Below are 15,344 nucleotides of genomic sequence, written 5' to 3'. Positions count from 1 at the left end.
ATTGGCAACTGGTTTAATCAGATATTTGTAATAATCAAAGGAAATTAAAGAAGAAGAAGCAAAAAAGGAAAAAGCAAACAAACTAGCTCAATTCAATCTAAAGGATAAGAACAAAAAACATACAAATCATGAAAGCAGTCAAAATTACTGTGAGACCAAATGTTTTTCCAGAATAATACACCTATACAGCAACTTCACCCTTTACAAACATGTAGACCAAAAGCTGAAGTCTTATATCAGCACTAAGGGACAGTGTCCAGCTGTGGAAGATACAGCTGGATTCCAACTTTCTCCAAATTCAGGAGCATCTGCATCATGATTTTGATTTAGGCCAACTTCTAATACATGTATCTGTGTATTTCATGTAAAAAGACACTTCTTCTGAGTTATCTCTGTATTTGATCATTTCCTGTTCACCTGGATCAAGGCACTATCCAGCTGCTGTTTCCTTTGTTCTGTTTTTTCCAACAACTTCTGCCAGCGCTGATTCAGGAGTTCCAACTTGCTCCGTAAATTACTTGCTTCTTCAACAGCACTTGATTCAATCAGATCATTTCCTGCTTTTTTAACAGCTTCCACCGTAGACTGATGAGCAAAAACATCATTCTGTAGCACCTACAATTGTAACACAGCATGGCAAATCAGTAAGTTACTGAAGGCAGTTGTAGTCCAAGGACAAGACAGCAGTTTAACATCAGCACAGGTATCAAAAATCAAAGCTAATAACTAAGACCTCTTCCATCAAAAGCAGTAACAAACCATTCTGACAAAGTACTGAAGTTTATTTTTTTATCTTGGAAAAAATAATATATTCCTTCTGAAAGCATATATTTCTTAAATTATTAAAGGTTTCTAGTAGTGCTACGGAATAATTATTTCTTCACTTTTTATATTTATTGTGTACTTTCCTTTAACAGGATTTTTCTTTGAATACCATGTGCCTGCTGTGCTATAGAACAACCCAACTGCCACAATGCCTCGTGCATTTCACAGCTACAGCTCCTTTCACATTATGTCAGGCTACCAGGACACTTGACCTGTGCTAAAAGCTGGGGGATGGTTGTAGTACTAACACCAAAAGACCTCCTCCATCTGCTGGAAAACCTCTTATCACCAACCACAGTGAAAACCATAAAAAGCAAAATGTACATTTGGGAAAAAAAATGCTGCTTTCAGAAGGATGGGGGGAAGGGCAAGAAAAGTTTTAATATACAACAGAAAAAGAAATACACAAAATGGTTGGGAAGAGAATGGTAAATCCTATCTAAGAAATTCAAGTTCATGATTGCTGTCTTCCATGGGGTCTGACTCAAACTCACCTCCATAAAAAGGGCTACCATATGCAAAAAATATTAAGCTAAATAAAAAGGAACTTAAAAATAAACTAAATGGAGCACAATACAAAATAGCAAGCCACAGGCAGACCTTGAATATAAAACACACATCACATTTGCTTTAGTTCTTCTAAGCTAAGAACCAGATTTTTTATTTTCCTAACGGGGTGAAAAAAGGTATTCACAGAAGCAGATGCATCTTACCCCTTCCTTCCTGCTGAGAATCACTACGAACAAGGTCTATTTTTTCCAAAGTTATTCAAGAGGTGGATGTTTTCACAGGCTACCACAGGATGCACTACTGTGTGAACTTTCTAACCTATAAACTCTGTGTTATGAAAAGGAAGTAGATTCATTCATGTGTTTGCTGAACTCCTTCAGCACAGACACAAATGATGTCTCGATGCTTCTTCACTAGTAAAACACTTCCGTTCAATAAGAATATAAAAGGTTCATGGAGCAGAACCTGTTTTTGTAATTTGATTTACTTTGTTTTAAAAGGGTCTGTTTATAACAGTCACATAGGGTATGTAGATAGTGTATTCTGTTCAAGTTCCAACTGACCACCCAAAAGCCTTCAGAAGCTGCATAGCTGCATTAACACGGACAATGAAAATACCTTAATTATCTGTGTACTGTCAATTTCAATCAAATCTCTCAAAATCCAAAATGGACTCTGAGTACTTTTTACATCATATGCAGGCCAAAAATTAAATGGCAGATTTAAATGGAGAGGAATTACAAGGTTAGATTGCAATCTTCAACCTAGAAAGAACACATTGTGCTGAAGAGCACAGAGTTACACACAGAGGCAGGGAAAATCTTACTCCTAGGACATGTTCTAAAAATAAAGGGATAGCAGAAGTGTTCTTCCATGGGCTCCAAAATAACAATGATCAGTAAAAATACTAAATACAAGCAAACAAAACCCCCTTAACCCTACATTGTAAGTAACACAGAGAAAAAGATGGGAATTTGCTTTTTGAGAAGCATTTTCCATCTCAGCTGAACCCAACTGACACACAATTTTGCAGAATTCAGAACAAATCACTATTTTCTGAAAGGGAAGAAAAAACCAAAGATGTGCAAGAGTCATGCAGTTTGTAAGACCTGGCTTAAACAGAACTAATCAAGGAGTTTGTTGCTTCAGGGAGAGTAGCACATTCAGTAAACTTTTGAGTTCCTTAGGTCAAAGACAGGTGATTAGATGTGGAGACTAGGGTAAGCTGTTTATTTTTGGCTAAAATCCTTGCCACTTGCATGGCATTTGCAAGAAAGGAAGGAATGTGGAGGAGTAAGAGGAAAGATATTATTTATTCCAAGCCTTCATTGCAGCTATAATCTGCATCTTGAAAGTATATGTAGAGAATTATTTATCAAATGGGAAGTTTAACTAATAAAAGACTCATCCATAAGATAAATATCAAAAGAACATTTCAGTTAATATTGATTATAATTACATACGTGATGTTTGGCAAGTTCAATTTCAATAGCCTTGGGGTCTCCACCCACGGGTTTCTGTTCATTCAGCAAGTCTTCTGTATGTGTCAGCCATGCCAGTAACTCATCCAGGGCATGCTGGAACTGCCCCAAGGCTAACAAGGCACCTTCCAGCTTGTGCTACAGTAAAAATAAAATTAACAATAAAATCGTTTCACAGTGCAATTGAATTGTCTTACATTACCATTAGTCACCATAATCCAGAGCAGAGTCCATGCATAAAACAGAATAAAAACCAGGGAGAAACAGCTACCCAATATAGGCAATGCTTTGTAACTACAGCTGAGTTAGCAATTCCTTTGTAAAGCCTTGCATTCCAGGCTCAAATTCCTGGCCTTGGAAGAAGCCATACAACCAGAACAGAGTTAAGATTGAGGGCTTTTTCATCAGATTTATCAGTAGCTTTTTATCACTTAAAACATATTTTCAATAAAAATGCAATTTATAGGACTCCAACAGTGCATGATCTATTTAAAACCTTTTCTTTGTCATGAAATGATTCAGTTTAGAAAACATAATGCACTTTAAAGGATTCTTTCACATCTCTCAGCATGATAATTTAAAGAAATAACACTGAAATAGTTTAATATTAAGTCAACGGGGTTTTATTCAGTTGTTCAGTACAGCAGCTACTATTACTTTTGCACATATAAACATGTTTTCAACTGCTACTTAAGACACCATCAAATAACCAAAATGAAATAATAATCATTCAACATTACTGACAGAAAATTTTAAAAGGTTTAAAAATGTTTTAAAAATTCAACGTATCGTACCATTCAAATCCTATTCTATATAGGTTTTTTAGCTTCCAAACTAAAAGGAATGTGTAAATTAATATAAGCATTATACATTACAAAGAGTTTTTCACAAAAATCTAAGTCATGAATAAAGCCTCCACCTCCAAGAATATTTACCTGTCTACTTATGATTTTGTCTTCTAGGCTGTCCCACAACAGTCTGAGCTCTGAGAGAGGGTCTTGAACAGTGTGCTTGTCACTCTCTTGTGTTGCCTTCTTTAGCAATAGTTCTGCCTGATGGTTCAGTCTTTCCATTTCTATCTGCTGCTGATAAGCTTCTGTCTTAAATTGCTATGGTAAATAGAAAAAGAATAGAAATAAATGAAACACAAGTAATGATTATAGAATCATTGAATGATTCTATGTTCTAGGTCTTGTGATTGTGATAATGCTTTAAACTTCAAATGGAATGATTCTTGAAAGGAAGTGAAAGCAAATTTTCTTTAGTAGAACACCCTCTTTAACACACAACTGGTGCAACAGTCTGAATGCATCCTGTGTACAGATGTTCTGGACTGTGTAAAGTCATGATTCATTTGAAGTTACATCATAAAATACATGAAACAACCTGCCCACAGCTAAAAAAAAATCCACAAGAGAGCAACAAAACCAAGAACTTTCTCTGATCATCTGGCATAACAGCATCCCAACATCAGGAGCATATTCAGTCACAAGTACAGATCCATGAAGACAGGTTTCTAAGTTAGACTGGAATTCTGATTTTGACCTTACTTATGTATTGGGAGTGTCATGATCTGTGTAAGCATTTACATAAAGGCTCTAATGGCAGAAGAAAAGCTCTTGAGACATTCTCTCAGAATCTCAAGGAAACTGCCCATGTTAGAAACCAGAAAACATGAAGGGCATACCAGAAGAATCCTGCACACAGTAACTTTATAGCTTTTGAAAGAGAATGAATGATACTACAACTATGTTTGGGCTATCACAAAAAATAAAATATAGCCTTGCCAAAATTTGGAATAGATTTATAAAGTAAGTGCACTTTAAAATGAAAAGTTTGCAAGGAAATATTTTAAAATTTGCATGCAAATTCTTCTTTAGTAAAAACTGAAAATGAAAATTGCATTTAACTCTCAAAAAATACTAAACAACACAGAAAAATACAGACAAATGGAAACATAAAGGAAATAAATTGCTGGGTCATACCTTAAGTTCCTCTGTTTGCTGCTTCACTGTCTCCAGATCTGTTCCAACTGGGGACATAGATGCTAACTTGCTGCCAGCAATGTCAACCCAGTCAAATAATGCCTGAAAATCACAGTATGATATTTAAGTGTGAGCAGAGAAATGCTGTTATTTTTGAAAGTTGTATTAAGTAAAATATCAGAACTTTTCTTTTTTCCAGAGAACATATTGCTGTGCTTTTTCAAAGAAAACAGTTTTCCCAGCAACATCTGTGTTTCTTGGTAATACGATAGAATAAATATCTGTGTAACAGTTACAGGAGTGTAAATTCTGCAAGATTCTGCCAGAATTATTCATGCTGAGTAGCAATCTACTTCTTGTGTAAAATCTGCAATTTTTATTAATCCTCTGAAAGGCAAATACAAGACAAACTCTTTTCTACAGTTGTTTGGAGTGAAAATGGAAGGTGGTGGATAACACACCTTAAATGAGGATTACAAACAAACTTCTTTTGAAGAAAGCTATTTGTGCAAGGAATATGGAACTACCCATTCAGTACATACTAAGCAATGAGGGACCATAACTGAGCTAGAATGAATCTCTACAGGATAATGCAGAATCACTTTAGAAAAAATAAAAAATAAATTATGTCTTTCCAGTTCTGATGTTTTGTGGGTATTCCTTTGGGTCCCAATACAATGCAGAACCTCAAGAATACTCTACATGGATTAAGAACATCTGCATCAATCTGAGTAATTGCACAAGGGGAAAAACAGCTCCAAGTAGGTGCTTTTCCACTTGCCTGTTATCTGTGGAGATACTATTAAGGAGAAATGCTTAGGACAACTTTTTGGAGTTTCCCACTGCTACATGGCTCCCTGAGAAAAGGAGAACTATGCCCAAACTGCTCAAGAGGGTGAAACAGCTGCAGTTAATAATCTGTCCATAATATTTTTCATATTGTCTATTCAAATGAGTGTTAGACAGCACTTAAATACAGTTCTTTCACAAAGTACCAAGCTTGTAGGATGTGCCAGGTACAGCTACAGGAAATAGAAAGCACTTAAACCAAATAGTAATGATTCGAACTATGTAATCAAGCTCTGCACAGGAGAACCCAGAGAAAAATCCATAGTGATGGTGCACTGCAAAAAGGGCATATTGCATTATTATTAAAGGAGTGGTCTGCTGCTTGATCTGCACCAAATACAGAAGTAACTGCCCTCACAGTCATGTGAAATTCCAGTTCTAAAGATTTAATGAACCAGGGAAGACAGTAATTCCACCAAGGAAAAAACAAACAAACCAAACCAACCCAACAAACAACTACAAAAAACCCAACAGCACATCTGAGAAAAGATCATAGTTTCAAAGGATAGGTTGTGTTGGAAGAGACCTTTAAAGGTCCTCTAACGTACGATATTTCCTTTTTTAAAATTTCATCAGTTCTAGAAAGCACAACGCAAAAGATATCTTAAAACCATTGGAATATTTGCCTATAGATTTAAAAAAGGAAATAATCTTCTAAAGTATTGTGATAGGATAAATGATACTAAGCATAACAGTTTAGCAACATTGTGTTAATAATATTTTTGCTTAAAATACTCAAAAGTTTTACTTATAAATAAGGTGGAATAAAATTCAAGTGCTTGACTATCACAAGAAAATGTGAGCAGAACTGCTACAACTGTGTGCTGCCATAAAACACTTGCTCTTATCAACAAACAAAGGGACATTAATTTTGAATCTAAACATAGTGCAATATATGGACATAAAGAAAACAACCCAACATACATATTCTTTAGTGCAAAAAAAAAAAAAAAATCCCAACAAACCAACCCCAACCAATCCTGAGAAAAAAACCCCTGCCTATTGAAGAAAATAGTCACTACAACCAAAGTGCATTACTTGTCACCTGCCTCTTCACAAGACCCTTTTTACTACAACCACATAAAATCCCACTGACTCAAGGTTGGGTTAGGTTGGGTTAGGTATTTAGGTATATCACATCATCCTACCTGTAGTCCATCTTGGTACTGAACAGCTGCCTGCATAGCTTCCCCAAGCTTATCCACACGTTCTTTCCATGTTTTGTTTAATGCATCCCAGGCAGAATTCAGCTGCAAGTAAGCACAATTTACTCCAATAGATAAAAGAATTTCACTGCTATATATAGCACATATATATGTGCTTTTACGACCTCTTCACGGATCAATAATACAAACAAACTAAAGACGACTAGTTCACATTTATTCCATATTAACACTCTTGTCCTCCCTATCACTGCATAACTAGTTTCCTTCAGAATTCAGTAGAGGTTCCGGATTATAAAAGCTTTAAACTTCAAAACTGATTGAATATTTTTTATTAACAGAGATATTACTGTTAATAGAGGAAATACTACTAAATTGTTTGGAGTTGAATCACCATAATAAAAATAGCTTAAAAGAATAATACATTGCTGAACACTGGAGAAGCAAAAAGTACTTTATAGTCATCCAAACAGGATAGTCTCAGTTAAGATGTCTCACTTGACATGAAAAATACATATCCAAAATTTATTCTAGCATTACTATTGCAAGAAATAGTCACCTACAATATTAATTGGTTAGTATTTAAAATAAATCTGTCTTCTACAAAAATTTTAAACATAAATCACTGGTGTACATTGATGGTGTACATGAAATAAACCAGTGTGTACATTCCAATCTAATCTAAGATTCAATCACTCAAAAGGCAAATCTTATTTTACCACAAAGTCTTCAGTGGTGTCTCACTTTTGCCACATTTTTATTTTCAAAATTTGTTGGGGTCGTGGGGGACATACCAATTTCAGTTGAACAAGCTATCACATAGCAGACCTCAGCATCTGCATTTCCCATACCTCATCTATACTCTTGTTGACAATAGGTTTGTCAGGCTCTCCACAAGCAGCTCTCAGCTCAGAGCCAAGGCTCACAACTGCTTCTAGTTCTTCTTGAAGTCCATCAATTTCTTCTTTAGCAGCCTACAAAGAGAAAAAAAGTCAACAATGCTGATACTAAATTTAATAACCTATGTACAATTTGCTTTCAAGATAGAACACAGCAGGATTCCACCTTTGTTTTCTTTCAAGTCACTTGGACTTACAACTGGATGCTTAAAAAATAAGCATCCCTTTGCAGTATCAGATGAAATCAGCTGACATCAGTCTAAATTGTAACAATGGTTTATGATACCATTTTGCATGAGATGGAAAAAATAAACAGGAAGTTTTAAATTAGATTTCTTTAATCAGAGTGCCTTCCCTGTCAGAGGTTATCATTCAACCTTCAAACACTTGACTATCAGTGTAAATAATCACAGGCTTAGAGGATAATACACAGAGCATAATACATTTGTCCACCTTTCATTTAGATGTTACGTACTACTTGAGGAATCTCAAGCATGTATAACTTTTAAAAGTCTCAGTGAGATAGTTATTATACACATATCTACAAACAAATAAGGAAATGTAATGACAAGCACAAATTGCATGCTCATTGCAATTAAGCACTGATACATATTATTAACTGTAGACTCTTGAGATACCATTATTGTAAATTTCTACACAATTATCCCTCTTCGTCTTTGCAAAATAATATATTCTCCTCTGCACACCATAAATAAAGTACTGCAAGTCAAGAAAATACTTTCTACTGACCTCTGCAGCTTCTTGCTGTTGCTTCACTACAGATGGGTCAACTCCAGGTCCCTCCAGTTCTCGAATGAAGTCCTGAGTATCTTTAATAGTAGCTACAAGAGCCATATGATCACACCAAAACTTTTCAGCTAGTTCCATTACATCCAACAGCTTGGCCTCTCTTTCCTCAGTCAGGGTCTGGATGTCTTCCCAAATTAGGACCATTTGGTCTAGTTTATCTTGAACAGCTAAACAACAAAAGAACTAGATTACTACCTTGGCAAACAATTCTGGGTCATAAATCTCTCTGAAGTTCTACAGCAGAAACATATGTGTACATTTTAAAATTTAGACTCTAAAATATTTCTTTGCAGCAGTCCTCATAATGTTAAGTGGAAACAAACACGATGGCCTTTAAAAATAAAATGAAGGTCATATCCACAATGAATTATTTTAAACGATTGCTTTGTTTTTATAAATCTTAAGCAGTTTCTCCAGGAGAACATTCCCCTGATTAGAGGTCACCAGAAATGAAGAATTTTATACGCTGCAGTTTAGTGCATTTCCACTACATGAAAGTCTTCTCAGTCTATTACCTTTAGCAGACATGTCCTTATCAGCACCTTCTGAGCGAGCAATCATTTCCTCCCCTCTCAGTTTAAGTGTCTCATACACGGGCTGAAGCTTTTCCAGATCCACCGACACATTCTTATTTTCACTGATCTGCTCTTTTATCTTCTCAACCTCTGCCGAGATCGACGGTGGCTGCCTCAGACGTTCAACGATGCGTTTCAGGCTCTCGAGAGTTGGATCTATCTTGTCATGGAACTAGGAGGGTGGTACAGGACAGAGGGAAATGGCAAAGAAATTAGAATTAAAAAATACCCCAAAAAACCTAAACAACCAACTAAAAAATGGCATCTGAAATTATCTTGGGGAAAGGTATTTTACATCTCTATCCAACATACATATATGTGCAAATTGCAATACCTCCCTCTAGGCTTTTTAATATCTAAATTATAATTAACCCTGCAAAATGGTAGGTTCTCTCAAATTCAAGAATTTTTCTATTAAGTATAGGTTCAGTCCTGAGACACTCCTTCTGAGGGTACTATACATATGGCAGAATCCACTTACATTTAGTCCTGAGAAACTCATGTAGTTTGTAGCTTTAGAGAGCCATGGCTTTCTGACTTCATCATTTTAGAAAGATAAGTACTTTACTATTAAAAACATACATTTTCTTGTTAGGAACAACATGCTGATACACAACCTCTGATTAAGGCTTTATATGTAAGGTCATACAAAAAGACATTTGTTAGTGGCCAGGTGGTGCTGGCTAGTGCAATAAAGGTATGTTGCTTTCTGCAACAGTGTATATACTATACCCTTCCATGTTTGACTGAGCCCAGGTAGGTGCTCAGAAACTCAATTACAGCTGTGTTAAAGCAGTTCAGCCTTTGGGATAGGTCCAAAGTTAGCCTTTATTATATATATGCTTTTGGATTCACAGAGATTCCTAAATACCCCACACCACCATGCCCCTTTCAAATTAAAGAAATCATTAAATCGTGGGTGCATTTAATGACTCTCCAGGACCTACAAAAAGCACTCCCGACAACACTTGGAAAAGATGCTAGAAAAAACACAGCAGAACAAGATAACCTTATGTGAACGAATAGCTACATTCTTTCTATTCGAGGGACTATACACAAGCAATATAAACATAATTACTTTTTCCCACCCTACCACTCACTTCAAATCTGACTCCGTGAGCAACATTATGGGCCTCAGTTTCTTTGGCAGAAAGAATATCATACAAGCCAACAAAATGTGTCCTGAAAGAAAAGAAGCCTTCCCACACTCAAGACTTCTGAGAAACTGATTGAGGCAACAAAACCTTACAAAAGTGATAAAAACTGAAATTAATTTGACAATATTTGGGTCTAATTTTAGGACATATATTACATTTTTAAGTTGTCAGTGCTTTCAGTGGGCCTCCTTGTACTTAACTTTAACAAAAAAGACCAAGTCTTTTTGAACTTGAAAGAAGAAAATGCAAGTCATTACAACCTCTCATTCTAGCTTCATACATTATGTCCTTCCTTTGATACACAGTGCAATTTAATATAATTTCAAACCTGAAGAGTTAAATAATTATTCTTCCAGGACTGTCTAGACAAACATTGACATAGACATCATAGTACAGAGATCTGACAATATATATTCACATATCTTCATAAAAAAAAAGATTATGTAAAATTACATTCTGTGGGCATTAGTATGCTTTGCTTTGCCATCTGCATATACATTTAGGTATATAATATGAACCATAAAGCATATGAACCATAAAGCATTGCATAAATAATTCAGTAATTTCTCAACATCTGATTATATTCTAGGTGTTAGCAAAGAATGCATTTCTAATTCTTGCTTTCCGTACTTAGCCAGTACAACATGCTGATGTCTATCACACACAAAACAGGGACTCTAACACTAAGAAAATATGTTGCCTTTCAAATTGGCAGCTCCACATATGAGGAGGACTAAGCATTTATGACAAAGAAAAAGAGAGGATCTAAATAATCAGGCATATTTCAGAGGTATGAATAAGGAAGGTGTTTAGAATGATTGAAAGTTTATACATTAAATATATATATAACATATAATGTCTATAACCAGCACAAAAGCAGGATAATATCTGATGTCATTTAGCTTTGCCTCACATTCTTAAACTCAGCTGCAGGGGCCAGGAATATAACATTAATTATATTGACCTGACAAAAATTACTTAGAATGTAGAATTGGTAAGGTCTTCAAGGTGTGTTTCTTTATTTCGTATTTAAGAGCTAACCAGAATACAGCACTTAATTTCCAGTGAACAGGGAAAAAAAGGGGAACTTCCTATTAAAACAGCCATATAGGACAAAGTATTTTCATTCAGGTTTTTGTATAGATTTATGTACAAAGATTTACTGAGTTATTTTCTGAATCTCGGGTTGAGGAGAATAATTTCTGTGTGAATTTAATGACAATTAACCCAACATTTAATAGTTGCTAGAACATGAAATTTGACAATACTCTATTGAAGTTCATTTTATAAGTTGATGAAGCTAGAATATGCAGCTTTTGTGGATTTGACCTGAATTTTATGCTGATGACATTTTGTGGAGTCTAAGTTTCCTGGTAATACTTTTCTGAAACAGTTTCAGCACGTTATGTTAAGTTTTTGCAGCGAAGAGCCAATGCCACTACCACTGCTAAACCACCCACTAGTTCCATTGCTAACTCTGTCAACTACAGCTGCTAATACCTAGAAATAACTATACGCAAGTTAACTGATCAAAAGTGACATTTGTTTACAAATGAAGCATCAGCTAGTAAGACAAAAATGAAAGTGAAAATCAAATCCCACATTTTAAGACCACTAGATTTTTTACTTCAAAATTAAGCAGCCGTAACATTTTTCAGTGGCTGCAAAGCCACTTAATACTGACCAATATATAAAATTATAACCTCTCATGATAAAGAAAAATCAATACCATTAGCAGTGATATGAACATTCACAGACCAGTAGGTTGAAAAATCCAGATGAAACAGTAGTTCAGTCTTGATACATTCGTGTAAGATGACAATGTGTATTTTTCCATTGAATGAACAAAATTATATTTTAAACCTTAATTGATACCTGGGTACACTGAGAAATGGCTTCATCCAGTGCCAGTGCTCGCTTTTTGACATCTTCCTTAATTTTACTGTAAAGGGTGTCAGCTGCCACATATTTCTCTTGGATAGAAAAGCCTTCTCCTGGGCTCAGCTCCAGCAACTGAGGCCCAGTTTTGTTCATCTTATCTATATGAGGCTTGTGCTCAGCAATCAGCTCACGCAGTTGCTATAACAAATGAAACAACTTATCAGTTTCTTACGCTTGCACCACCACATTACAACTGTCCACACTTACAACACATCCAGCTGGCAAGAAATTCCAAACAAATACCTTTCGTCTTTACGTAAAGCAGAAATAAAGTTAATGACTGCTTTGCCAGTGATCATTCCCACTCCAACACAGAACTATCCAGGCACAAAACACCAGAACTAGAGACACACTGGCAACACTCTGGTAGGACATATGATTACAGGAAAAATGTAAGATGCTAATTATGCATATGATGCTAACAACAGACACTGCCCATCATATTTAGTACCTATAATGACAGAAAGGGAACCGATGTTCCAGACATGGGCGTAACACCACTACATATATACTTTTCACGTTGATATTGGTCGGTCACTTGCTGCAAAGCCTTTCATTGAAGAACATCACAGAAAGAGGTACCAGCATTGCAAGAAAATTAATTCAAATTATCCTTGATTTAAGAGGAGGAAACCAGCACAAGGGAGGGTCAAAGAAATCAGTGAAAAGGGCAAAAGGACAAGTAAGGGTGATCAGTAGAGACCTATCAACCTTATTTATCTGTCTCCCCTTCTAGCCACAAGACCCCTCTGTCTTTATAACAACAGTATTATTCAACTTACAAAATGTTTAACAAGTAATTAGTAAGTGAATTATGTTTAATCTCAGCTGTCTATTCCTTCTCACCATCCACCCCAGCAGCAAAAACTGTGCTGAAGACTGTGCAGGGGCTTGTGGAAGTGAAATGTCACAAGGTGTCTTCGAAGTTGTCAAAGGATTTCAGATTTTCTTGCTTGCACCCATAGAACTTACAAAAGGGAAAGGGTTTTCTTTGTGTGAGTAGCCCCATCCTTTCCTCATTTTATTTACTTTCTCATCTCATCCTTCTCAGTGCTGTGAACTCCATGCATTTCTATCCAATAGCTCCAGTGCAGGAACATGAGAGGTACATGCACTGCTCCTCCCAGCTGAGAGTTTGTTTAAATTTATGAAGACCCAGAAAAGAGCCTGTATCAGTCTCAGTATAAATAAGTTCTCCTCTTCAACTACAGTCCTTCCCTTAAAAAGGAATCCAGATGCTGGCTTTCTTCCTTGCTCCTCCCCAGAAGAGGAGAAGTTGAGGACAGGGAAGACAGTGACAGACAACTCTTCAGTCCCCCAATGACAAAACAGAAATGAAAATAACCCCCTCAACTCTAACTACTTACTTTGAACGTAACTCAGTTTGTACACCTTGCCACAAGAAAAATTATGTTGATTAGCTTAGAGGAGGAAAAGGAGATCATAAGAACAGTTTGAAAATTTTTAGAAAATAATTTTATGTGGTTTACTTTTGAGCACAAAGAGATGACTTGACACAAGGCCACAGGAGTGCACATTTCTGGGACTAAACCTTATGCTAATACTCTGCCAACAGCTCATTTCAAACTAAACTAACTGCATGTCACTCACAAAGAATCAACTCTATGAATTCCACAACTTGGAACAAAGATAGTCATCAGTAAATACATCGGAACAGAAACATTAGGTTCTCATTCACGTTGAGAACTACTTTTTTTTCTTCTTCTTCTTTTTAATAGAACAACAAATGATTTGGTCTTCTCCATCTTCTACTATTGGGTAAACAATTCTAGCAAACAAGCGTTTCAGAGCAGATTACGTGTTAAAAGTGCCTGACATTAATCTTCTATTTAACAAACAAATCTCAGCTAATGGCATAGCCCAGGGAAAATGCAAAAATAGAAACTCATCTGAAAGGCTTCTTACAGAAGCAGCATGATTAAAGTACATGAGGAACAATCATGCAAGTAAAGCAAGCATGATATGGTTCACGGTGACTAATCAAGGTAGTTTGTAAAGCTTATGTTATATAGCTAGTCTTAACAGGACATGTTTGTTCATTCTGGACATAATAGGAAGACAAATGAGTGAACCTGGTGTTTACCAGTACATAAGAGTGGCACATTTCATTAGCTGGTCTCAAAGTAAACAAGACTTTGAAGCCAGGGTTCATGCTATCTAACTTGAGTCACTAAATTGAGGCATCTAAAATAAAAAAACCCCACTTGCTACTCCATGCTTAGCAGGGAGAAACAGGTATCTCCAGTGGCCATACAGGTTTTGCATCTGCCAAAACATGCAGGTTTTTAACCTCAGTGGGATGCATCTGATTCCGTGTGATACTAGCACACACCTATGAAACACCTCTATTTTTATCCAAACTGATTATATAGCCATGTAAGAGAACCCATACAGTGGCCAGTCTACAACACTGTAGACATACATAATTATGCACAACATACAAAAGATCAGCATATGTCCATATCTGATCTGCATACAGACTGTATCCCCCTTTTGCTTCTTGCTCCAACATCCCACATCTGCTCTTTCTGTTTCTGTTTTGGTTTGTTCCAATACTGGCATTAATATGTACTCTTAAATATACTTCTTAACTAATAACTTTTATGTGTGCAGTTCTCTCAGTACAATGGCAATTATTACCCTTTAGCCCTCTTTCATGCTTACACATCACTTGCTGACTTCCCTAGAGACTCTTCCTTACATGCACAGTTTGGTAAACAATAGAGACATGACTGAAAATGTATATACTCTGTATTATTTTATTTTTTTCAACAGAAGAGTACCTCCTTTGGTTTTAAGAATTTTGCAGAGTACTCCAAAGTTCTATGCAAGCTACTTCCTTGTTTTTAACACTTTCTTTTTCAAAACTGGCAAAACACTTACCCTATGTTCTTCTTGTTGCTGCTTTAATGTTTCATATTCAAGGGCTGGTGCAGGAAGTTGAGAGATGACCATTTCTGTTTCAGTCAACCATGGCCAAAGCTCTTCATAAGTCTCCCAGAACTGGTTAACCAGGGACTGAGCCCGTTCCAGCTGGAGGTTTCTCTCTGAGTTCATTTGACAGACTGCATCATATTTCTGTAAGAGGCTTTCAATTTTTTTCTGTAAAATAGTATTAATTTTTTAAA

General features: G+C 36.0%; 1 protein-coding gene across 9 annotated transcripts in view; it reads right to left on the bottom strand.

The window, feature by feature from the left end:
- The window catches only part of DST (dystonin), a 289,675-nt gene that overhangs the window by 35,273 nt on the left and 239,058 nt on the right, over nt 1-15,344 (bottom strand). For all 9 annotated transcript variants that reach the window (XM_066179759.1, XM_066179751.1, XM_066179753.1 and 6 more), the window contains 10 exons: nt 15,100-15,318; nt 12,130-12,333; nt 9,038-9,269; nt 8,463-8,689; nt 7,665-7,787; nt 6,799-6,900; nt 4,802-4,903; nt 3,752-3,925; nt 2,799-2,954; nt 418-615 (listed from right to left, as the gene is read on the bottom strand). In XM_066179759.1, the coding sequence (XP_066035856.1) occupies nt 418-615; nt 2,799-2,954; nt 3,752-3,925; nt 4,802-4,903; nt 6,799-6,900; nt 7,665-7,787; nt 8,463-8,689; nt 9,038-9,269; nt 12,130-12,333; nt 15,100-15,318 (1,737 nt within the window). The remainder of the gene's footprint in view (nt 1-417; nt 616-2,798; nt 2,955-3,751; nt 3,926-4,801; nt 4,904-6,798; nt 6,901-7,664; nt 7,788-8,462; nt 8,690-9,037; nt 9,270-12,129; nt 12,334-15,099; nt 15,319-15,344) is intronic.

Source organism: Chamaea fasciata, unplaced genomic scaffold (assembly GCF_029207755.1).
Source record: "Chamaea fasciata isolate MVZ Bird 193981 ecotype frontalis unplaced genomic scaffold, bChaFas1.0.hap1 SCAF_3, whole genome shotgun sequence".
NCBI lineage: Eukaryota > Metazoa > Chordata > Aves > Passeriformes > Sylviidae > Chamaea > Chamaea fasciata.
The sequence above is the reverse complement of the archived record's forward strand: the minus strand, read 5'-3'. Positions and strand labels throughout refer to the sequence as shown.